This window comes from Narcine bancroftii, chromosome 1 (assembly GCF_036971445.1).
Source record: "Narcine bancroftii isolate sNarBan1 chromosome 1, sNarBan1.hap1, whole genome shotgun sequence".
Taxonomy (NCBI): Eukaryota; Metazoa; Chordata; class Chondrichthyes; order Torpediniformes; family Narcinidae; genus Narcine; species Narcine bancroftii.
The window spans coordinates 375,288,630-375,315,150 of record NC_091469.1 but is presented as its reverse complement, the minus strand read 5'-3'; the positions used below and the strand labels follow the sequence as shown (position 1 = coordinate 375,315,150).

Below are 26,521 nucleotides of genomic sequence, written 5' to 3'. Positions count from 1 at the left end.
CTCCGTAACCCCTAATTCCCTTATACTGAAGAAATATATCTAATTCCTTCTTAAATATATTTAATGAACCTGCCTCTACTGCCCTCTGTGGCAATGAATTCCACAGATTCACCACCCTCTGGGTAAAGATATTCCTCCTCATCTCGATCCTAAATGGTTTGCCTATTATCCTCGAACCATGGCCCCGGGTTCTGGACTCCCCCACCATTGGAAACATTCCTTCCGCATCCATTCTGTCCAGTCCTGCCAGAATTTTATATGTCTCTATGAGATCCCCTCTCAATCTTCTGAACTCCAGCGAGTACAATCCCAAATTGCGCAATCTTTCCTCATTAGTTATTCCTGCCATTCCAGGTATCAGCCTGGTGAATCGCCTCTGCACTCCCTCCATTGCAAGAACATCCTTCCTTAGATAAGGTGACCAAAACTGCACACAATACTCCAGGTGTGGTCTCACCAAGGCCCTGTACAGCTGCAGTAAGGTATCCTATTCCTATACTCAAACCCTCTTGATATGAAGGCCAACATACCATTTGCCTTTTTAACCGCCTGCTGTACCTCCAAGCTCGCCTTCAGTGACTGGTGCACAAGAACCCCTAGGTCTCTCTGCACTTCCCCATCTCCCAATCTATTGCCATTCAAATAGTAATCTGCCCTCTGGTTTGTATTACCAAAGTGGATAACCTCACATTTATCCACATTGTAATGCATTTGCCATGTATCTACCCAGTCCCCCAATTTATCCAAATCACACTGGAGCTTCCTGACCCCCTCTTCAGTACACACAAGCCCTCCTAGCTTAGTGTTGTCTGCAAATTTGGAGATATTACATCCAATCCCCTCATCTAGATCATTAATGTAAATTGTGAACAGCTGGGGACCCAGTACAGATCCCTGTGGCACCCCACTGGTCACCGCCTGCCACTTAGAAAATGAGCCGTTTATCCCAACTCTCTGTCTTCTATCTGCCAGCCAGTTCTCAATCCACATCAATATCTTGCCTCCAAACCCATGAACCTTGATTTTGCATGCCAGTCATTTATGTGGGACCTTATCGAAGGCCTTTTGGAAGTCCAGGTACACCACATCCACTGGCTCTCCCCCATCTATTTTAACTGTCACCATCTCAAAGAATTCCAATAGATTTGTCAAGCACGATTTACCTTTTGTAAATCCATGTTGACTCTGTCCGATCCCTTCTCTGCTAGTCATATGCTCCACTATTACATCCTTAATAATGGATTCCATCATTTTGCCCACTACTGATGTAAGGCTCACCGGCCTATAATTCCCCACTTTTTTTCTACCCCCCTTTTTAAATAGTGGGGTAACATTAGCTACCCTCCAATCCATGGGTACTGATCCTGAGTATATCGAGTTCTGGAAAATAATTCTTAAAGCATCTGCTATCTGAATGTCCATTTCTTAAGTACCCTAGGATGTAGATTATCAGGCCCTTGGGATTTATCGGCCTTCAATTTCCCCAATACCACGTCCTTAGAGATACTGATTTCTTTCAGTTCCTCCCTTGCATTAGTCTCTATGTTTCCCAACATCCTTGGCAGGTTATTTGTATCCTCTTTTGTGAAAACAGAACTAAAGTAAGAATTTAATTGGTCTGCCATTTCCTTATTCCTCATTATATATTCCCCTGATTCTGACTGCAAGGGACCTACTCTGGATTTCACCAATTTCACCAGTGAGTGACCTTTAGCTCACCCATCTAACAATGGCAGGTGATCTGCATGCACTAGCTCAGTGGAATTGGACATTTTGATGAAATAAAGACTTTTATGGCCCTTTGGACATTTTTCAGCCCACAGTTTGGTGCTGGCCCGGCAACCCCCAGCGTTGCAGCGCCTAGAAACATTTTGGGATTTTATTGTTATACTTAGGTTCATGATTGGTGCTGGCCCAGCTCCCTGCAGCATTGTAGCATTTCGGAAATGTAAATAATCACTTATTATACATCACATTATATAAATATAAATAATCTAACCCTATCTCAACAAACATTTTAAGATTTATTAATGTACTTAGGGCAGCTGGCGGGGCTGTTATCTTCAAGTTATTGTCTGGTTCTATGTTCAACATTAATATTAAATCGGCTTCCATTAGAAAAAATAACATATAGGTTAAGAAATAATATTGAAATATTCGAACAAGTATAGGAGCCTTACATTAAATACAATAGCGAAAACCTACCAGGGACAAACATTACCTAAGTTGATGGAAGGAGAAGGAAAGAAAAGAATGGACTCAGTAGAATTTCTGGTGTAATTTTGTTGAATGACAACATTGTATGACTGGCTTAATGCAACCTAGATTGTATACCTAAAATGGATGGGTGGGGGGGTGGCTTGGGAGGAAGGGGGTGGGGGGAGAAAAAGTCACTGTATATGTGTGAAAAAGAAATAGTGTATATCATGGATAATGTGATTTATGGTGTGAAAAATAAAAAATTTAAAAAAAAAATGTTATTAAATCGGCTTCCAAGGTAGTCATGTTCCAAAGTAAGGCCCTTTTGGGTAGATCTAGGGTATTTCCTAGAACAAATTATAGGAAAACATTTTCCACAACACCCAGAATTGTTTTTACTGGGAAACATCGTGGGCTTAAAACATATAATGAGGCTGTCCAAATTTCAAACACAATTTGTAAAGGTTGCATTAGAGGTGGCCAGGAACTTTCAAACGCAATTTATAAAGGTCGCATTGGCGGTGGCCAAGAAATTTCAAACTCAATTTGTATAGGTAGCATTGGTGGTAGCCAGGAAATGTGTAGTGGTTACCTGAAAGACTGATTCCTGACTAGAAATGGCACGAAGGAACATGGAAATCACTTACAGTTTGAGGAAAAAATATGATATTTTAATCAACAATTGGCAGCTGTATTTATGACAAATAGCTGTAAATCTTTAGTTTCATCCCCCCCGACCTTTTTTGCTTCGGAGCACCCTGTCTGTACCCCTCCCCTGGATCTAGAAAAGCTAGATAATTTAAGGCCTGGAAGGTAAACCGTGCATAGCTGACCACCTTATTATTTCTCTTTTTGGTTTAGTCTTGGTCTATCTTGTTTTCTTACCCTCTATTCTTTTTTCTTACTTTTTCTCAGGGGCAGGGTCAGGGGAGGGAAGGAGGGGGGGATAGGAGGCTTGGTCATTTATAGTTAGACATGCTATAGCTATTAATGGATGTATTGAGGCGGGACGCCATTAGGCAGGCTAACTGGTCCGCTTGTCACACACGCAGTGGGGCAGCTGGCTAAAATGGCGTCGTCAGGGGACCCTCCTGACCTCAGCACCGTGCTCAAAAGCCCACGCTTGGTAACCCACGTTACGCCCAGGTGACGTTGGGGCCCCCACAGCGTGGTTCTCAGCCAGGTCCGCACCAGCTAGGCAGCCTGCAATAAATCAGTTTTGCTCACTGAACTCAACCCGTCTGGTTGTGCGATCCTTCAGTTAGCAGTGTAGCCACCGCTACATTGGTGATCCTGACAGGTTCAAGCATCTTTGAACCTGACATGAACGAACATTCGATTAACAATATAGCCATCAAGCTTCCTGACTTCTGGGTTCAGGGACTGCTTCACCTCCGTCAGATTTCATCGGATTCGATCAAATTTTACCATGTGGTCGCCGCCCTGTACCAGGCCACCACCAAATGATTGCTGCACCGCTTTCAGCACCCACCCGCGGAAGATGAGTACGGGACCATCAAGCGGGTGCTCACCGGCTCCCTTGGCCTCTCCAGGTGCCAGCGTGCCACTCAGTTGCTGCGCCTCGATGCCTTTGGAGACAGAACTCCAATCTAGTTGATGGAGGAGGTGCTCGCGCTCATGGGCGATCACACCAACTGCCCACTCTTCGAGCACATCTTCCTCGACCATCTGCCTGAAGACATCCAGCCGTTACTGTCCCAGGAGAGCTTCGTGGACCCTAGGAAGGTTGCTCAAAAGGCTCAGGAGCTATGACTCGAACGATTCCTGGAGGGCTCAACAGTCCAGCAGGTTACTAGTCATGGGCATGACCACGCCAAGCCTTCCTCTAGCACTGCAGTGGAACATCCGGCCCCTGCAGGGGCCTCAAAGAGCATAGCCAGAAGCAAGCCATCCACTTCAGGCTCTGCTTCTTCCACCAGCGCTGGGAAGCCAAGATTCGGAAGTGTCGTCAGCCCTGCTCCTTCCAGGGAAATAAGCAGGCCGGCTGCTGTTAATGACTGCGGCGGCTGGCCAAGAAAACAGCCTTCTCTACCTGTGGGATTCAGTCAGCGGCTGACGCTTCCTTGTCGACACCGGGGCCCAGATCAGCATCATCCCGGCCACAGCCATCGAGTCCCAGAACCAGCCTTGAGGACCTCCCCTCCTTGCAGCCAATTCAATGAAGATCCGAACGTATGGAGACAAGACCATCCACTTCCAGATCGGCCAGCAGAAGTTCTCATAGTGGTTTACCGTTTCGTCCCTCCCAACCGCCATCTTGGGTGTTGACTTCCTCCTCGCCCACGGACTCCTGGTCGACATTCAAAGTAGGCGACTGATAGATGACCGTATCTTCCAATCCGTTCGCCTCAACGCCTCCCGCACAGCAGGTGCAGATGGCCAAGGTCAACATGCCCAAGGATGAGTTTCAGCGTATCCTGGACGAGTTCTCGTCCCTCCTCAAGCGACAGTTCTCCGCTGCCTCACCACGCCACGGGGTGTTTCATTACATCCCCACCCAAGGCCTACCGGTCCATGCCAAGGCACTCCGGCTCCCGCCGGATAAGCTCCAGATAGCGAAGGAAGACTTCTCGCATCTGCAGTTGCTGGGGATCATTTGACGCTCTGACAGTCCTTGGGCCTCACCACTCCACCTGGTCCCGAAAGCCTCCAATGGCTGGCGCCTCTGCGGAGATTATCGATGGCTTAATGACACGACAGTACCTGACCATTACCCGATCCCTCACATCCAGGACTTTACGGCTAACCTGCATGACGCGAAGGTATTTTCCAAGGTCAACCTGGTGCGTGGGTATCAACAAATCCTGGTGCACCCCGAACATACCCAAAATGGCCATCATCACCCCCTTCAGCTTGTTCGAGTTCCTACGCATGCCGTTCGTGCTCAAGAACGCCACCCAGACCTTCCAGCGCCTTATGCACACAGTGGGCAAGGATTTGTATTTTGTATTCATTTACCTGGATGGCATCCTTGTCACCAGCAGAGACCGGGCATAACACATCTCACCTGTGCACCCTCTTCTCCCGACTGGCTAACTTCGGCCTAACGATCAATCCGGCCAAATGCCAGTTCGGGAAAGAGTCCATGCAGTGCCTGCGCCATACTATCATGGCCGAAGGAGCAACACCTGTCGCTATGAAGGTCTCTGTAGTCAGGGAGTTCCCATGCCCGGACAACCTCAAGGGGCTACAGGAGTTCACGGGTATGGTCAATTTCTATAACTGCTTCATTCCAGGTGCTCCACACATCATGCAGCCGCTCTTCGCCCTCATCGCAGCCAAAGACAAGATACTCGTCTGGACTCCAGAGGCCAGCAGGGCATTCGAAGCCATGAAAGATGCCCTCACGAAGGCTACCCTGCTCATCCACCCACACACCGACCTACATATGGCACTCTCCGTTGATGCCTTTGCCACGGCCGTCGGCACCCTCCTGGAGCAGCAGGTGAAAGGACAGTGGAAACCACTGGCATTCTTTAGCTGACTTCTTCGCCCGCCAGAGTGCAAGTATAGCACTTTAGATCATGAGTTGCTGGGCACTATTTCTTGGAGGGGAGGCCTTTCACCATTTTTACTGACCACAAACCCCTCACTCAGGTGCTCACTATGGCAAGAGATCCCTGGTCAGCCCGCCAACGGCGTCACTTCTCCTTCATGTCGGAGTTCACCACTGACATTCAGCACAAGGTGGGAAAAGACGTGGTTGCCGACACACTCTCATGACTGGCCATTTGCTCACTGACACCCGGCCTCAACTTTGACCTGCTCATCCGAGACCAGAAGTCTGATGAGGAGACGCAGGCCTTCAGGACTGCCATCATGGGCCTGGGGTTCCAGGACCTCCCGACTCCTCACGGTGAGGGCACCATCCTGTGCAATGTCTCCATAGGCACCCTGCGACCAGTGGTTCCCCAGCAGTGGCGCAGGCAAGTCTTCCACCATATCCATGACCTTTCACACCCTTCCATCAGGTCCACAGTCTGTATGGTGGCAGAACGTTTAGTCTGGCATGGACTTCGGAAGCAGATTGCAGACTGGGCCAGAACCTGCACCCATTGCCAGCTTTCCAAGGTACACAGGCGCACCAGAGCACCTATACAAGATTTGGAACACGTCCAGAAATGGTTCAGCCATATAGATGTGGACATCGTCGAACCCTTACCCGTTTCCCGAGGTAACTGTTAGCTTTTCACAGTGGTAGACCGCATCACTCGTTGGCCCGAAGTGATCCCGATGACAGATGCTTCCATGGACTCTTGCTCCCGAGCACTCTTTAATGGTTGGGTTGCCTGGTTCGGCGTCCTGAACCACCTCACCAGTGATCAGGGCGCCCAGTTCACCTCTGCGCTCTGGGCACAGCTCACCGACAGGCTGGGGATTGAGCTACATCGCATCACAGCCTATCACCCACAGGCCAATGTGCTAGTTGAGCGGTTGCATCACCACCTTAATTCAGCACTTATGGCCCTCTTCACTGGTCCCGACTGGGTAGACGAGCTGCCATGGGTGCTCCTGGGCATTCACTCAACACCCAAGGAAGACCTACAGGCGCCATCAGCTGAGCTGGTCTACGGTGCACCACTAACCCAACTGGGTGAGTTCATCAACGCACCTCACAACCCCTAGCAGTCTCCGCACGGTCTACTTCCCTGCCTCCGGGCCCAGCTGGACTCCTTCACACCCTCACAGCCGCCCAGACACGGCACACAGGCATCTTATGTCCCCAGCAAGCTGTACTTCGCAGAGTATGTTTTTATCAGACAGGGGCCCGTCCACAGCATCTCTACAAATACCATACGAAGGGCCGTACAAAGTAATCTGTTCAGGATCCACTTTCACACTGGTCATCGGGGGTAAGAGGGAACTCTTTACGGTGGACAGGTTAAAGCCAGCCCACCTCGACCCCACCGAGCCAGTAGCTGTGGCCCAACCCAAGAAGTGAGACCACTCGGCAAAAAAGGACATTGGTGCCGGTTCTGGGGTGGTGGTACGCCATTAGGCAGGCGAACCGGTCCCGCTTGACTCGCACGCGGCGGGGCAGCCGGCCAAAATGGCACTATCGGGTGTTTCCTCCCAACCTCGGTACCGGGCTCAGAAGTCCATGCTTGGCGACCCACATGACGCCCAGGTGGCATCAGGGCCCCCAGAGCGCGGTTCTCAGCCAGGTCTGGGCTGGGAGTATAAGACCAGCCAGGCAGCCTGCAATAAATCAGTTTTGCTCACTGAACTCAACCCTTCTGGTTGTGCAATTCTTCAGTTAGCAGTGTAGCCGCCGCTACAGTATATTACTTTTTTTGGAAACTTATTTTGTCCTTTGCACTGTTTGACTTGAAAATTTGTAAATACAAAAAAAATTTGCTTCCTCTACACCAATGGTTTTCAAATTCCCCCCTAAACTCACATTCCACCTTAAGCAATCTCTATTCTATAAGTGCTTTGTGATTAGTAATGGATTGCTTAAGGTGATATGTGGGTGGAAAGAAAAAGGTTTGAAAACCACTGACTTGTTATGTACAGTTTCATAACTCCAAAGGAAATGGCCAATGACAAATTTTTCTCATGCAAAATATTTTAGTAACAATTGGATTCTCAACCTTCCCTTCCCACTCACATACCACCTTAAGAAATTCCTTTCCAACAGCATCTAATAGCCTGAATGAGCCTGAGGTTATCTGATCCAGAACCTAAGCATTTGGAGGGGAGACCGCCTAGGTATACCAGGTGCTGTAGGTTTCTGTGAGGGGCACTGAACAAAGTGGAGACTCTCTGCCTTACGGTAGACAAAAGTTAAATATTTCAAGTGCGTTACATTCTAAAATAAAGAATTATGTGACAATAATAGAAACCTTTACTAATCATAGCAAACTTATGGCATAGGGATTGCTTAAGGTGGAATGTGAGTTAAGGGGGGCAGTTTGAAAACCATTGCTCTACACAATTCAGACAGTTTTTTTCAGATCATATTAATTCACCATGTAAAGAAAGTGCTTATTTGGTTGCTTTTAATGTGTTTCTCTTATAAGCAGGGCTGTCAGGGTGGCTGGCGGGGCGGAGTCAGCCAGCAGACAGTGAGTGGGGCAGTCCGACATTTTGGCTACTGAGCAAGAAGGTGACACTTCTCTAGTCGAGGAGGCTTCAGAAGGGTATGACAGTGAAGAAGAAATGTCAAGTTCAGAAGAGGAATGATTTAGAGGCAAAAAAGATTTTTAAGAAAGATATGAATAAAATTGAAACTAAAATAGATGGATTTTCTAAAGCTTTACAGAATAATTTTAAACTGAACTGAAACAAGTTAAAACAGATTTGACAAAGGTGATAAATAATGTTTCACAGAGAGTAAATAAATTGGAAAATAAAATTCAAGATTTTCACGAAGAAATACAACACATTGAAGAGAGGTCTAATGTAAATGAAGATACAATTGACCTCTATAAATGAAAAACTGTTGGAGAAAGTTGATATATTGGAAAATTATAGTGGAAGAAATTATGTTAAAATTGTGGGTATGTCTGAAGGCAAATAACAACAAGATGTTATTTGTTTTTTTCAAGAATGGATACCGAAAATATTTGGAGAAGAGCATTTCGAGGATAAAATCTTAATTGTGATCATAGAACTTTGAGACCAAAACCGGGTCCAATCTAGAAATCTTGATCTATCCTGGTTATATTTTTGAACTACCAGGATAGAAGAGGCTTCTTGGTCTAGTAATGAGAAGAGCTAAAGAACACGGACCTTTGATTTATGAAGGGGATAAGATTTTTTTTAAATCCAGATTTGAGTCAAAATTTATTGAAGAAAAGGAAAGAATTTAATCCAGTTAAGATTTCTATATAAGGTTATAGATTTGTTTTGTGTTATCCAGCTATTTTGAAAATATTTGTACCAGATTAACAGAATGTATTTTTTGCAAATTATTTACAAGCCAGAGTAGCTGAGAATTTGCCTAAAATTCAAGTAACAGAGGACACTGATTTGTGTTGCAATGAATCTGATGTATAAAGAGAGGGGGTGTTATCCCCTTTTCTTCTTTTTGAGGGATGAATAATCCTTATATTGGATGGAATTGATGGTTAGATAAAATGTTTTTTACCCGCATGGGTTGGGGATGTGTTTGTTTGATTTCTGACAGATACATGTACTTTTGTGGTTTGTCCATGACCCGTAAAATGAAGTGTGGTAGTGTTAGTTTTTCTAGCACTTAGGGAGGGATTTTTATTTTCTTTTTTCTTCCTTTCTTTTATTAATTCATTATGATATACTTTTTCTGAATAATTTTGATGTTTTTGGATTGCAGACGATGACATTCAGGACCAAATCTATTTGTGGGAATTCTTCCTGGATAGAAGTGATGGAATTTTGTAAAATTTATTAATATTAATGGAATTAACGAAAAATTAAAAGGAAAATTTTTTTTATATTAAGAAACTGGGAGTAAATACCACTTTTTTAAAAATAAAAGACTAATTTAACTGAAAAAGAACACTTAAAATTAAAAAGAGATTGGGAGATCAGGTAGTTTTTTCTTCACTTACTTCTCAAGCCAGAAGAGTGTTAATTTTATTTAAGAAAAATCTGTCAGTTAAGATTCAAAATGTGATCACAGATCCAGCTGGTAGATATTTAATGGTAAATTTTCAAATATTTTCAGAGGAATGGACTCTGTTAAATATATATGCACCAAATATAGATATTGAGAAATTTATACAAGATTTTTTTTGAATTTAGCATATGTTCATGAAAATATTTTAGTAGGAGGAGATTTTAATTTTTGTTTAGATCCTTTATTGGATAAATCATCGAGAACAACAGTTAAATCTAAAGCAGCTAAAACATTGTTATATTTAATGAAGGATTTAATATGGAGAAGGATGCATCCTAAAGATAGAGATTATTCTTTTTATTCTAATAGATTTGACACATATTCTAGATTTCCTTTTTGTTTCCCTTATTCCAAATGAAATATTAGACAGCCAGTCCTCTCCTCTTGCATGAACCACAAGGGCTGTGCCAGGCTGAACCAAGCACTCTCAAGCTGTCTTCCAATGCAGTTTTCCACAAGCTTGCCAGCTTGTCCTGTTCCAAGCCCAGCTGCTGCTGTTGACTGTAAAACTGTAGAACTGAATTCCTTCTCTCTCTCTCCCTTTGAGAGAAAGCCTGTTTTACTCTCTCTGCTTGCAAAGCCATGTGATCCTCTTAAAAGAGCAAGTTACACTCTATACAGTCTGTGGCTCAGACAATTTCTTTCATCTGTTGCTTTTTGAAAACAGCAATCCATTAGTCAAGTCTCTTGGGCACTCTCCAAAGCTCTTTCAAAGGCCCTGTGGCTGACATATCTAGCATAAGGAGAGCTCCAGTACTTTAAATAAGATCTGTTTTAAGGTGTTTGTATGTGGCCTACACTAAAAACCCTGCTCCAATTTATCTCCCAAAAACATATCTAATACAAAACAAACACAACATAATCTGTCACACTGCTTTCTCTGGCCCATGAAGATGTCAAGCAAAATGAATAGTTGCAGAAAAGCATTCCTTGCCAGCATCCTGGTCGCTCGTTTGCTGGTTAATGTATATTGCTAAATTCAATCCGCTGTAACCTCAGTTCTCAGCCTGAACTCACATTGGTCGAATTTCTCCTTCTGTTGATGGACAGTGTACAGAAAAACATGAGCAAATTACATGAGAGAGAGAAAAATGTTAAACAAATGAATCCAAGTTTAAAGGCTTTGATTCAATTTGTTGTTCAATATTGACCTGTCAGTCTCAATGACTTTGCGCTCTTCTAGCTCACCAGACTTTTACCAGGTTTATCTGGAACTGAATTAATCTATATGTGGTTTTTCTCCTGTTTGGTTCTGGAACCTTGAGGTTGCTCAAAACCGAAACCACTCGGATCATCTTCACATTTATACATTTCTATCCATATTAATTGTCACAGTTCTAAGCAAAAACACACAATCGGTAAGTTTTATATATGGTTGTAGAAACTATTTAATCTCAGGAAAGGTAGGGCTGGCAGTTTTAATCCGAAATCGAGCCTAGTTATGTGACCAGGAACTTATTGTAATTCCATTGATCCTGTGGGATAACTAGATAGGAAGTTAATTGTTGTACAATTGATGCAATAATTATACTTTACAAAATTGGAGTCGGGGACCTGTTTATTGGGTGACATTATCAAGGAATTTAATAGCTGCATGTTTGCTCAGTCATGTGATGCACCCAGCGAAACATCAACAGTAAATCAGTTAGACATGGACTTGTGGAGATGGGACCTGCAGGGCAATGGATCAAGTGCCGCAATTCAGGGTGAAGTTCAGAACTGCTACGATTTCAGTGAACCTCATATACCAGCAGCAATAGAAATGCACCAAAGTAATGGTTCCTTAAACAAAATTAATTTAATTCTCTGAATATAGAACAACAAGATCAACACTTAACTTATCAACACCAAGTTATTTACACACTCCTTCCCCCAACCTAATCTAAACACAAGTGTGTGTAATGTGTTTTCAAGAAAGTCATTTTTACTGGCCAATCTTCAACTGTCCATGTTTCCAAGGCTACAGTTTCCAGTAGTTTTCAATTATGTGCACAGAATCAAACAATCATTACATTCAAGCAAACTTCAGTGCTTTATTAGAATTACCAGGCAGGAAAGTTGTGGAGGGTTATAGAGAGATGGGTGTTGCTTGTTGGACAACCCAAACAGGAGTGTCTTCCAGAAGAAACTTGTCTTCTTTCCAGCTTTAGTTTTAGGCAGGGGACCCACACAATCCAGTGAAAGTTTACCCATCCACAGGATAGGTTGCAAAGGAGCTACCGGAAGACCCTGGTTAGGATTTCCCCAACCTGACAAATGTGGTATGTCTAGCAAAAATTTACAACATCCTATCTCAAACCAGGCCAGAAAAATTGTTTCAAAATTCTATTCTTGGTCTTCTTCACACCCAAATGACCTCCCAAAGGTGTACTATGGGCCAAATTAAAAATTTTATTCCAGTATGTTTTAGGAATGACCACCTGATGAACTGCCCATTCCTCATTTGCAGCTATATCACACGGTCTCCATTTTCTCATTAACAGTTCACCCTTACAGTAATATCCACAAGGCATTTCCTTACTTTCCTCCTCATTCACAACCTTATTCCTCAAGTCAGTAAGATCCACATCTATCTTTTGCTGCTCAATTAAATCTTTCCTTGACCAAGATGAGTCCTGACTATGAAATTTAACCTGTTCTTTCTGTTTCTCTTCTATTTCAGAAGTACTGAGCAAGTCTCTGTCAATTGGATCTTCCTTTGCTTTCATCTTCTTAGACAAAAACCTTGTCACAGCACATGCAGGATATATTTCACAATTTTAATCAACCTCATCTTTACTTGGATTATTTGTTAATCTCAACTCTGATCCAACCTTATCTTCTGCTAAGTCATTTCCTAATAAGAATGAGATTCCTCGCATTGGTAACTGAAATAACTCCCACTACAACCGGTCTTTTAACTAATTCTGAATTCACTTCTATTTTGTGTAGGGCAATTGATCCTATCTCTCCTTCAATACTTCTAATCAAAGTTGTTTCCCCTGTGTCAGTCTTCTGATCAAGGGTTAAGACATTCTCCAACAAAAGTGACTGGGCAGCCCCGTGTCTGAGAATTTTAATAGGCACCTGTGAAGTTCCTTCATTCACAGAAATCAAGCCCTCTGACACAAAAGGTCTGAATATATTCATAACCTCTTTAGCAGGTATGAAACCTTTGTTTTCATTATGTTCCACTGTCTGAATACAAGCTTCTGGTTCTACTTCTCTTTCTTTCTTCCTTTTTAATAATAAACAATTTGACTGAACATGACCAGGTTTCTAATAGAAATAACAGACAAAACCTGAAATTCTGTCATTTTCCAAATTACCCTTACCCTCATCTGGTTTCTTGATTTTCTCCCCAGGATTAATTTCAAGTTTACTGGGCTGTTCAACCTTAAACTTCTGAAAAGGCTTACTCTAGTGGAATTTGTTATTGTGAGTCAATGAGTACTCATCAGCTAAATGAGCAGTCTGTTGCCATGTCACTACATCTCTTTCATTCAGATATAATTTTATCTCATGAGGCACACTCCTTTTAATTTCTTCCAAGTAAAATCAATTGAAATCTATTGAAATCGTTGTTTATATCTTTTGAGGCGCACCAACAGTCAAGACATACATATTTTTCAAGTTCAAAATCCATATAAGATTGGTTCCATGCTTTTCCCAAACTTTTAAACCTTTGTCTATATGCTTCTGGAACTAACTCGTAAGCCTTTAATATTGCCTTTTTAACAGTGTCATAATCTGCAATTTACTCTACATTCAAACTAGCATCTGCCAGTTGTGCTTTTCCCTTCAATACACTTTGAAGCGCAAGAGGGCATTTTCCTTTTGGCCATTTTGAGCTCTGAGCAACCTTTTCAAAAAGCTGAAAGTATGTATCAATATCCCTCTCAACAAAAGAAGGAACTAAATGAACCTCTCTACTAACCATAGACTTATCTGCAGAAGATGTAGCTTCGGTTTTATTCTCTCCCAAGTCTTATTTTCTCTAATTCAAACATCCTAATTCTTTCACCCTCCATATATTTTCTATTTTTTTCAGCTTCTTCGGCCTCATGTTTTCTCTTATCAGCTTCTTCCAGCTCCAATCTTTTAATTGCAATTGCAGTTCAAAAGAGTTACCGACAGGAAAATGTTCCTTTTCAAAAATGTCTTTGTTTATATAATATTTTTTGATAATTCTTTGTATTTCACTTTTCTCCAGTCCACTTTTGACTTCATCAAGATTTAACTCCCGAGCAATGAATATCAAATCTTGCTTACTCATTTTCTGCAGGTCAGTAAAAGATGATTGCTTCATAAAGTCACCAATATCCATTGCTGCTGTTTCCCCCTTACAAGCTTTAAATTAGCTTGGGGAAACAATTTAGCAATAAATCACAAAACTCTAAAAGTTTACGATCCCAAAACTGCAAAAATTTTAGAATGATTTAAAATTGGATGAGCCCCCACAATGTTATGAGTTCAGTGAACCCCATATACCAGCAGCAGTAGAAATACACCAAAACAATAGTTCCTTAAACAAAATTAATTTTCTAAATATAGATCAACACTTAACTTATATTAAGTTATTTACACAATCCCTTCCCCCAACCTAATCTAAGAACAAGTGTGTGAAATGTGCTTTCAAGAAAGTCCTTTTTACTGGCCAATTTTCCACATTCCACATTCCAAGGCTACAGTTTCCAGTAATCTTCAATCCTGGGCATAGAATCAAACAGTCTTTACATTCAAGGAAACTTCAGAGCTTTATTTAGAATTACCAGGCTGGAAAGTTATGGAGAGTTATAGAGAGATGGGTGTTGCTTGTTGGACACCCCATACAGGAGTGTCTACCAGAAGAAACTTATCTTTCCAGGTTCTTCTCACAAAATTCTTCTCCTCTTTGACACACCGGGAAGACTAGCCACCACTCCTGATATTCACAAAGAGAACACTCAGGCTACTATATTAGAACTCTGCCCAGTCTTGAATAAAGGAAGCCTTTTCATCAGACTCTTCTGTCCAGCCTTTCCTTAGACTGTCTGCTGCTAATTCCTTCTCTCTCATTCTCTGCGTTCCAGGCCCTGTTATTTTCCTTGGTTTCAGTTTGCAAATGTTGCAATTTCCAGGCTTTACAAAAAACACATGGTCCCAACTCTGCAAATGTTTCCGTTTCTGGGATGTGCTTGCAAATATTGTTAAAGCCCAGAACCTTCTGTTTGCACCTGCCCTAAGAACTTTGCAAGGCTGTTCTGTCTGTAAAATTCATGCAACCTAATAGCTAACTCAATTTTAATCCCTTTTATAAGCATATATTTAATTAACCCATTGCATCACAAGAAGCTCTTTTTCGACTGCTACGGAAATATTTGGCCAAAAGTCATTGTCCAGAGCCCTAACAATTTTAACCGATTCTAATTAGGGGACCAAGTGTACAACAATAATCAGATGCCGAACTCACCTTTACTAATGTACAGTAAGCTTATTCAAATGCATTGCCTGAAATATAATCAAAAAAATATTTCAATCAAACACCTGTAGGCTGCAGCCACACTTTTAAAATCACTCCAATTGCATTTCTATTAAAGCAGTGGTTTTCAACCTTTTTCTTTCCACTCACATACCACTTTAAGTATTCCCAAGTCATAAGTGCTCTATGATTAGTAAGAGATTGCTTAAGGTGGCATGTGGGTGGAAAGAAAAAGTTTAAAACCCACTGTTTTAATCATATCTAATTGACTCGTTATATGCACGGTTTCATAACTCCAAACGAAATGGGCCAATTTTTCTCAAGCAAAATATTTTGGTAACAATTGGGTCTAGAGCAGTGATTCTCAGCCTTCCCTTCACATTCACATACCACCTTAAGCAATCCCTTACTAACCACAAAGCACCAATGGCATAAGGATTACTTAAAGTGGTTTGTGAGTGGAAAGAAAAAGGTTGAGAACCACTGTATTAAAGGTACATGTATGCAGGTAATTTTTATTTAAAGCCTATATATTTGATGGCATTGAATTGCTCAATCTATTTAGCATTTGGCATTACAATTAAATGCTGTAATGTTACATGATTTATGCGTCATTGCTATGTCGTATTCAATAGCCCTTTGGTCACAGAATGCCTGCAGTTCAGGTTAGACTGCAGGCATTCCATAAAAATATCTAGGGGTCAAAAAGGTAAAATTTCAGGACGGGAATGAGTTCCTTTTACACAGACTGCATTCCAGAATTTTGGGAATAATTTTCTGGAACACAGCGGCTGTATTAAAAAAAAATAATAACATTGAGTGTGAATAAAATGGAAGTGTCATCTTCTTGAACACTGAGGTTCAGGTAATCTTGGTTTTGAAGTTCAATTGCAGTAGGTTGAACAGGGCTTCATTAGTTGTGAAGATTAATTCCACGTCCCCAGGCAAGTTTTGTGGAAGTGAGATGCAACATTGCATTGGGAAAGATTTTATATGTATGCATGCTTCTCGACTGAATTCAAAGCAATCAATAATGTTTTTTAGACTGCAATGTCTGGAAAATCATGAAAAAAATTATCATAATTACAGTGTGGTCGTTCACACTGGGCACCTTTTTAGACTGCAAGTACCTGAGTGCAACAGTCCTGGTGGTTGAAGGTGCAGTAGAATGATTTTTTTCCAGTTGTAGGGGTCCTGCAGGATAAATTGCAGTGCAGGAATTGACTCAAAATTCATGCACATTCCTTTTTAGACTGTATGTAATGGTAAAATTCCTTGATTGTGCTGTTACATGTCTGCAGTCTAAAAACCATAATGGACTCCTTTACTGCTAAGTACAAGTAGATTAACTTGTGCTCCATGTCAGGACAATGGCACAGTCTTGCATGTTTAGCTGAGTTCACTGAGGCAGACAATGCATTCGTGGCAACAAAGGAGGCTCGGAGCAGCGCAACGCTGCTGGTTCATCCACGACCGGAGGCACACACGGCACTCTCCGTGAACGCCTTAGCTACACCAGTGGGGGGGGGGGGATCCTGGAACAGTGGCTCGATGGACAATGGCACCCGCAGGCCTTTTTCAGCAAACAGCTGCGCCCGCCAGAGCTCAAATTCAGCACCTTCGACCAGGAGCTCTTGGCGCTGTACCTGACCATCCACCATTTTCGCTACTTTCTGGTGGGCAGGCCATTCACAGTTTTCACGGATCACAAGCCCCTCACCCAGGCACTGGTGATGGCCAAGGACCTGTGGTCCACCAGACAACAGCGCCAACTCTCGTACGTGTCAGAGTTCACTATCGACATCTGGCACAGGGCCAGCAAGGACAATGTGGTGGTGGACGCACTCTCACGCCCACCCATCAACATTCTCATCCCCGGACTGGACGACGCTCAACTGGCTCAGGCCCAGAGAAACAATGTGGAGACACAAGCCCTGTGATCCGCCATCTCAGGCCTCGAACTCAAAGACGTCCAAGTGCCCAACATCCGGACACTCTGCTCTGTGATGTTTCAACACTTATGCTTCATCTGATAATCCCACCGCACTGGAGAGCGAGAGTCTTCAGCATGATCCACGACCTCACTTACCCAGCGGTGAAGACGACCGTGCCCATGGTCGCAGAGTGTTTCATCTGCATGAAGGAACTGCACCAGGTGCCAGACCTCCAAAGTCCACTGACACATGCAGGTCCCCATCCAACACTTCAACTTGGTGGCTCACAGGTTCCAGCATATCCACGTCGATGTCGTTGGACCCTTGCCGGGAAGCGCGTTACCTTCTCACGGTGGTGGACCGTGCTATGAGATGGCCTGAGACTATCCCGATCAAGGAGGCCTCTGCAGAAATGTGCCGCCAGGGCTCTGGTCAGCCAGTGGATTGTCCGATTCGGAGCCCCGGCACACATCACCAGCGACAGGGGTGCACAGTTCACGTCTGCCCTGTGGATGCAGATGGCGAAACTCCTGGGGGTCAAGCTCCACCACACCACGGCATACCACTCCAATGGGCTGGTGGAGAGGTTCCACAGGCACCTGAAGGCATCGCTCATGGCCAAACTCGCTGGCCTCGACTGGGCGGATGAACTACCCTGGGACCTTGGGATCAGGACGGCACCCAAGGAGGATCTGCAAGCCTCGTCGGCAGAGATTGTATACGGCACACCGCTCTCCCTGCCAGGTGAGTTCTTTGGCCCTGATCCCGACACCGCGACCACAGATGCAAACTTACTGCCAGACCTCCACAGGAGACTAGCCTCCCTGGCTCCCCCACATCCATCCCGCCATGGCACCCGGCCAGTCCACCTTCCCAATTTGTTTTCGTGCAGAGGGGACCACAGGGGGCACCGCTGCAGTGCCCGTACGAGTGGCCGTACAAGGTCTTGCACCGGTCTAGTGGAACCTTCACCCTGGACGTTATGGGAAGGGAGGAACTGTTTATGGTGGACTACCTGAAGGCGGCCCATCTGGACTTAACACAGCTGGTGCAGACGGCCAGGCCCAAGCGAAGGGGCCACCCACCCAAGCGGTGGGATGCATAGCCAGTTCTGGGGGGGGTTGTGTGGGGGCGCACTTGCTCAGGGCGAACCGGCCCCGCTTGTAACGCCACGTGGTGTGGCAGCCCTGGGAAGACGGCAACATCAGGGGTTTCTTCCTTAGTCAAACCTCCCGTGCGGCATGCGCCCTAGGCAGCGTGGTGATGTCATCATGCTCGTGGTGACTGAACCAACGCTGCCCTTAAAGGGGCACGCGCCAGATTCAAATAAAACTGTCGTTAACGACTCTCAATGTGGTGGCTATGCTTCTTACACTGCTCACACTACCACAAAACCATGATTTAAATAGCAGCACAGACTTGATGGGTCAAATGGCCTAATTCTGCTCCTATGTTTTAAGGTCTGATGAAGGCATCCCTCTCCCCTCCTGTTAAACTGTGAACAAGAAAAGCAGTTTCTGTTGGCCATAAATGGTGTCATATTCAGAAACATAGTAACTGCTTCAGCCCATTGAGTGTACCTTTCAATGACACATGCTCAGTGCTTTTTATATATTCCTTTTCTTCCTTTTCACGATCAGAGTGTCACTCTTGCTGAATGATTTGCACCTAAACCAGTGGTTTTTTAAACTAAGCTCCTATTCTGCCTTAAGTAATCCCTTTGCTGTAAGTGCTCTGCCCTAGACCCAATTATTACTGAAATATTTTGCTTAAGAAAAATTGTCATTGGCCCATTTCCTTTGGAGTTATGAAACCATGCACATAACGAGTCAATAAGGTACAATTAAAACAGTAGTTTTCAAACTTTTACTTTCCACTCGCTTACCACCTTAAGCAATCCCTTACTAATCACAGAGCACCTATGGCATAGGGATTCCTTAAGATGGAACATGAGTAGAATGAAAAAGTTTGAAAAGCACTGATCTAAACAGAAATGTGACGTAGATTCAACATTCATGTGTCTCAATGTGCAGGGAAAATACTGCCATTTGAATATTCTGTTACCTGCCGCATTGTCACTGGTTAAACCAACAGGTTCTTTGTGTGATCCATTAATTTGGCCACTCCTTGCATCTATTGCTGTGCCTTTGGTTTTAACTCTGTTTATGCCCTCCAGCTGTCGAAGGGAGTCCCACTGACAGTCGAACAGGAGTGACTGAGCAGGACCCATCGGCCAAACCAAACCTGTTACTTCCCCCGAAGAAGTCCGTGGCTTTCCACTGTGACAGTCACGATACACCTGGCAAACAGCAGTCCCACCCGAAGCAGCCCCCTGCCCTCCCTCCCAAGCCACTAACAAGGATTGCTCACCACCTGGCTGGTAAGTCCCCTTTAACTGGGCTCTCTGGTTGCAAGCCCACTTTTTATTTGCTTTTGTCAAATTAATTGGTTTATGGTTCATTACCACATGTGCCAGCTGAAAGTGAAAAGTTTTGCATTGCTATCCAGGCATTGCAAATTAATTCAATGAATAAAAAGTGAATTTGTTTTCAAACCTTATATCACCTGGAATGGATAAATCCTGCTTCGGAGGCTGAGATGGTTCACCTTGGTAACATTCTGTCTTGCAGTTTAGAGCTTCTGATGAGCTAATTCTTCTCTAGCAGACTAATGCTCATGTACATTCCCAATTCTGTTCTCACACCAATGCATATTCGGGGAACCAAGTAAACCGCTGAATACTGGACCTTTTGAAGAAATAAAATGTGGGCTCAGTCCTCAGCAAAACACAGAAAAATGCAACCTTGGCAATCAAACTCCCCTAGAGCACCTCAGACAGGCAAAGACCGCTCAGGAGGCTGGGAGGGAAGCACAGGCTGTGGTACTGTCTCCTGCTTCCAGTGACCCAGCTTCCATCCTGCCCTCTGAGGACTCTGTTTGGAGCTGACACATTTTCCTTCTGATTGTATTGATTTCCCCTGGGTGCTCCAGTTTCTTCCCACACCTCAACGATATTTGGGTTGATCTCTTAATTGACTGCTGTAAATTGCCCTAATACTAGGTGAGTGCAAGGGAAACCAGAGTGGAGGCAATCCATATGTGATAGGTGTTGGGATTGCTCTTTGAGCCATTCTTCGGGCAAAATGCCCCCTTTATTGTAAGAAAATATGAGGTCTTTAATTGTCCAGTTATGATCTGCTGTAGCACCTGAAGCCTTCCTTGTGCATCCATCAAAGATACACAGTTAAGAAAAAACATTAATCTAATTACAGCCATGTGTTACTTGCTGATTAATGTCACTAGGGATGGAGAGAGGGCTGCAGTGTAATGGAAAAGTGAAGCAAAGACACAGTCTAGTTCAAGAGTTGGGTTATAGATAAATTCTGATTGCATGGAGCAAATTGTTATGCCACACATTAGGATTTCTCTGAAAACTCTTCAAAAGGGCCGATATGACAGCATTGGTTTGACATTAATGGATATTACAATTCCTGTTTATAAAGATAAGTGAAGCAGCCAGTTCTTTTGATGCAACTACTGTCAGATATCTTCAAAAATACTTCACACATAAATATCTCTTCTAACCATGAAATGTCTCAGATTCAAGCAAAGAGCTAGTGGCATAAGTGTATGAATATGTAAATGATATATAGGTGGTTCATAGATTCATAGAAAAAAGGTGCAGGAGGCCAGTCATCCAGTCGATCCTGCACCATCATTTAATACCATCATGGCTGTTCATGATACCTCAGGACTCTATTCCTGCTTTCTCTCCACCTTCCTTAATCCCTTTATCCATAAGGGCCACATCTAACTCCCTTCTGAATATATCTAATGGACTGGCCTCAAGAACTTTCTGTGGTAGGGAGTTCCACAAGTTCACAAATCTCTGAGTGAAGAGGTTTCTTCTCATCATAGTCCTAAATGACTTCACACTTCTCCTCAAAAGGTAACCCCTTGTTCTGGACTTCACCATTATTTGGAATGTTCCTACTCCATCCATGCGATACCATCGCATTACAGTGAGTATAACCCTTGTCTACCCAGTCTATCTTCATGGATTTGTGTGGTAGACTTCACATTATAGCAGACAAAGCTTTACTGTAGAACAGCAAGTTCAATCACAGGAAAAGACCAAGAACAAGGAAATAAACACCTTCAAAATAAATCAGCAATTTATGCAGTTTGTCAAACACAGACAGAGATCCAAGTAAACATCGGCAACAAACTATGGTGAAGAAGCCGCAGCGTAGACAATTCAGCTTATATGGGAATTTAAATTTATTTGAAGCCGATGGTGGCCATTAAGACACATGCTGCCCAATTACACCCAATTAACTTCCAAGCCCCAAGCACCCAGGGAAAACACACACAGGTCACGGTGAGATCATACAATCTCCTTAAAGACAATGTCAGATTCAAACCCAGGTTATTGACGCTGTAATTGCATCACACTAATCATGCTGAGAAGAGCAGCGATTGCAAATGTTACACCTGCGCAGTCAGGCAACTAACATCCATAGTGCACACTATGGTCTAATAAAATGATTGGCCCAATGTTTAATTCTCCGATTATCCATGTTTTGCTTCTGCTGTAAGTTTGAAGCATCATAGTGTTGTTGCCAAGACTGGAGGGATTGTTAGGAAAAGAGAATGGATAGGCCCAGACTTTACTCCTTCAAGTGCAGGAAGCTGAGGCATGACCTTAGAGGTTTATAAAATTATGAGGGACTTGGAATATGTGAACGGGAACAGTCTTTTTCCCTGAGTAGGGGAGTCTAAAACTGGAGGGCATAGATAAGGTGAGAGGGGAAAGATTTATAAAGGACCTGAGAGACAACTATTTCACACAGAGGATGGTGGGTGCATGAAACAAGATGCCAGATGAATCTGTAGAGGCAAGGACAATCAAAAGATATTTGGTCAAGTCCAAAAAGATAGGTTTGGACGGATATGGGCCAAAGGCAGACAAATAACTTGTTTTGCTTTCATTCTGAGAAGAGTTTGTAGAAAGCAAATTGCATCAACCTGCTTCTGCCTGACCAGATGACTTTGCTGAGTTCTCCTGTGAGAGCATGAGAAGAGAGATTTGATCATGAGCCCTTTTGTTGGTACCACAAGTTTCATGTCACAGAGGCCGTGTCTCAACATGAAGCACCCACTGTCTCTTTCCCTCTCCAATTGCTGCTCAATTCTTTGACTTCCTGCAGCAAACTTTTTTTTCCCTCTAGATTCCAGCATCTGCAGTCTCCCATGTCTGCCTTAATTTTATTCAACCTTGCTCTTTGAAGGATGAGAAGTAATTGAAAAAAAACGAGGAGCCTTGATGAAATCTAGGCCCACCCCTCTTGCTAGAGTATCTAGAACCAGGAATTATCATCTCACAACAAGGCATCAGCATTTCAAGGACTGAGGGCAATCTACTTCTTTCAGAACATCAGGAATCTTTAGAGTTCACCCTCTAAGAGGAGCGTGGAGGTTCAATAGCTGAGCGTATTCAAGGCCAAATTGATTGGTTTTTAGGTGTTAAGGAAAGTGGGCTCATGCAGGAAAGTGACACTGAGATTTTAAAAATCAGATGGGATCTCATAGCACAGATACCAGGTGATGGGCAGACTTCTTCTGTTTCCATTTCCTTTGTTGTTATCAACCCCAATGTTAAAATATTCACAGGGTAAATTGGGCTCTCTTCATCTCCTGGGAATACTGGAACAAAGTATTGTGTATATATCAAACGAAAAGGGTGAAACACGAAGTGTTTGTGATTGTAGTTAGTACATACAAGTACTGGAGAAGCTCAGCAAGTCACACACCATCCATAGGAGGCAAAGATACATAACCAACGTTTCGGGCCTGAGCCCAGGGTCGTTACTTCATGGTTTGCTGCTTGATGTACAATTGCAGAATCAGATTGAAATCCAGTGTTCTGTTGAGCCAGAAACGTGAAAGAGCAAGTGTAGAGTTGGTGGTTCAGTGTCCCACTGATTCTCACTCTTTGGAATACTCATTTTGACACTGATAATTCCTTTTTTTTTGAATATTTTATTTATTAAATCATGATGTATATATTGAAACATACAATTAATGAATAAAACTTAAAACCTGTTCAAAAAATACATATATATTTTCAATAAACTAACCCCCTACAACCTCCCACCCCCCCTCTCTAACCCACCCATCTAACCCCAACCCCCACTAACCTACCCCAAAGAAAAGAAAAAAAAGAAAGAGAAAGAAGAGGAGATCAACCATAACAACAGAATTCATCCGTTAATTACCATGGATTGGGGTAACAGCACTACTGTGTGGCCAGGGGGTTCAAAAATTCAACCCCATATAATTCAAATAAGGGCTCCAGGTGTACGATATAAAAAATAATGATCACACAAATTATATGTTATCTTCTCAAATGGAATACAAGATCTCATTTCTAGATACCATCTCTGAACACTCAAATCAGTCTCATTGTTCCAAGTAATTGCCCAGACATTTTCTAGCTACAGCTAATACCAATCTCAAAAATGCAATTGAAAATCTATTTAATCTTAATTCTAAACTCAACCTCTTAATATTACCCAATAAAAATGCAAAAAGATCTAATGAAAATTTAACTTTCAAAATATCTTCTAAAAGTTCCTTAAGTCTATTCTAAAAAGATTACTTTCACATAACTAAGTAGAATGTAAAAAAAACCTACGTCTTTCTGACATCTAAAACATAAATCCAAAGAAGTATCTCCGTAATTTTTCTGGAGTTAAATATAATTGATGAATAAAATTATAATGAACTAATCGATACCTTACATTTATAAATACTATCCCTACACAAATTTATCAAAACATCCTGAGGAATAAGTATACCTAAATCTTTCTCCATTTCAATCTAGATTTATGTAAATACAATTTAGGCATTATATTCTGTAATAAAGCATACATCTCAGTTATAAGACACTGATCATTCCTGTGTGCAGCTGTTTTGCTATTACCAAACGAAACCAATCCCACAAAATGTACTGGGAGTGTAAATTGGGCGGCATGGACTCATGAGCTGAATGGCCTGTTACTGTGTTGTATGTCTTAAAAATAATTTTAAAGAAGTGGGTCGGGCAGCACCAAGCGAGGGAAGAAAGGCAGAGTGAGTGAAAGGAGGAAGTGGTCAGTCGGTGACAGGCAGACCAAGGATGGGTGCAGAAGTGATGGGCAAGAGGGGCTGGAGAGTGAACGGTGGGAAGCAGACAAAGGGGGTTAAATGGCAGATGGATCCGTGACTATCACCATGTTTGGAGGTTTTGACGAGGCTGCAGATTGCAACACTGCTTTCCTGTTTTTAAACTTCTTTCTTCCAGGTTTCCCCACGGCCTACACCATCCCGCGGCTGAGACGACAGACAGACAGGCAGGCAACCTACGCCCATGACTCTGCCTTTTGCACTTCCAAGAGACCAATGGGGCACATGAGAGCGATCCGGGGTGAGTTGCTTCTGTGATAGGATCAAGCCTCTGCTAACTATGAGACACTAAAGTGTGGTTCCAATCAATAGGTGTTTACTGATGAGGGACAAGCAATCATCTACAATATATCATCACAGTTTAAAAAATATATAGAATTTTTAATTTAGCTTTACAGATACTGCATGGCAACAGGACGTTATAGCCCATAAGCCTGTGCCTGAATTATTTGAAAATGATGTGTATTTTCTGACAAGACATATCTGAACCTATTACTTTGCCTCTATATTCTACTCAAAAACCTGCTATTTTAAACTGGATGTTTTTTTTTCATATTTTCTGTGTTATTTTCAAAGAATTAAATGCAGGTGGCAAATTTTTATTTCAGTGAGTTAAACCAGATCACAGGTATTGGGGTTCCAGTGAGGGATGAAAACTGATTGGGATTTGTGGTTATTTTAAATGTCCTAATGATATGATAATCATCTCAGTGCACCACAGCTCACCGCAGATGTAGATTTTGATGGGGCCAAGAAGTACCCTTCATTTTAGGAATGGAATATAAGAGCAGAGATGTGATATTGAGGCTTTTTCAGGAACTGGTGAGACCTCACTTGGAGTATTGTGAACAGAAGTGCTCCTTTAAGAAAGGATGAGCTGACAGTGGAGAGGATTCAGAGGAGGTTCACAAGATGATTCTGGGGATAAAAGGGTCATCATATGAGGTTTGTTTGATGGATCTTGGCTTGTACTCATTGGAATTTAGCAGAATGAGTGGGGATCTCATTAACCTTGAATATCGAAGGCAGATTGGGAGGTCTTGACTTACCCAGCTTCGATCTGCCAAGGCAGGTAGTCTCAGTGGTGGAGTGTATTGTACTCAGGAGCTGGCTTGTTTTGGTTCTGTGTGAACAAGCAAGCCGGCCGGCTTCCAGTGACGGGTCATGTATACTGCAATAACATGGTTTTTCAGTGTAAAAAGGGCTATTGAAACATTTTGAATGTTGAAAGGCATGGACAGAGTAGATGTAGAAATGTTGTTTCCCATTATGGGAGAGTCAAGGACAAGAAGGCATAACTTCAGGATTGAAGGGTGTCCACTTCAAACATAGATGCGTAGAAATTTCTCCAGCCAGAGGTGGTGAATCTGTGGAATTTGTTGACACAGGTGATTGTGAGGCCAGGTCATTGGATGTATTTAAGGCTGAGATTGATAGGTTCTATATTAGCCAGGACATCAAAAGTTATGTGGAGAAGGCTGGGCAGTAAGACTGAGTGGAAAAATGGATCAGCCCATGGTTGAATGGTGGGACAGACTTGATGGGCTGAATAGTCAATTTTTGCTCCTATGTCTTATGATCTTTACCTATAATGATTATTTACTGCAGCCTTCACTTCAGGATCCCAGTGTTTGCCACATTTATCGTGCATCCCCAGTTGCTCTTGAGAATGTGGTGGTGGTCAGCTGTCTTCCTAAACCTCTGCCATCAGAAGAGTATAAGAAATAGAAGCAGGAGCCAGCCATCTGGTGGCCTGTTGAGCCTACTCCACGATTCAGTAAGATCATGGCTGCTCTGACTGTGGACTCAGCTTCACTCACCTGTCTGTTCCCCACCTCCCTTAGTACCCCTCTTCTTCTATGTGTCTTTAATTTTAGTTTAATTTAGGCATACATCATGGTAACAGGCCCTTACAGCCCACAAGCCCATGCTCCCCCAAATAACCAATTAACCAACAACCCTGCATCTTTTGGAGGGGGAAACCCACGCAGACAAGAGGACAACATACAAACTCCTTACGGTGTTACGAGCCCAATGGACCCCAAAACCCAGCAGCAATAGACATTCACAAAGATGAGTGGTTTTCAAAACAAGTTA

The 26,521-nt window shown here is 43.1% G+C and overlaps 1 protein-coding gene across 10 annotated transcripts in view; it reads left to right on the top strand.

Annotated features, from left to right (window-relative positions):
- phactr1 (phosphatase and actin regulator 1) overlaps positions 1-26,521 on the top strand; it is a 351,167-nt gene that overhangs the window by 246,818 nt on the left and 77,828 nt on the right. For 9 of the 10 annotated variants that reach the window (XR_011349791.1, XR_011349793.1, XR_011349792.1 and 6 more), the window contains exons 5-6: positions 19,374-19,577; positions 24,543-24,665. Coding sequence is in view for 6 of the 10 variants with exons in the window: in XM_069913379.1 (XP_069769480.1) it covers positions 19,374-19,577; positions 24,543-24,665 (327 nt within the window). In the remaining 4 variants the exon portion in view is untranslated. The remainder of the gene's footprint in view (positions 1-19,373; positions 19,578-24,542; positions 24,666-26,521) is intronic. The other variant, XM_069913382.1, reaches the window with a different exon arrangement.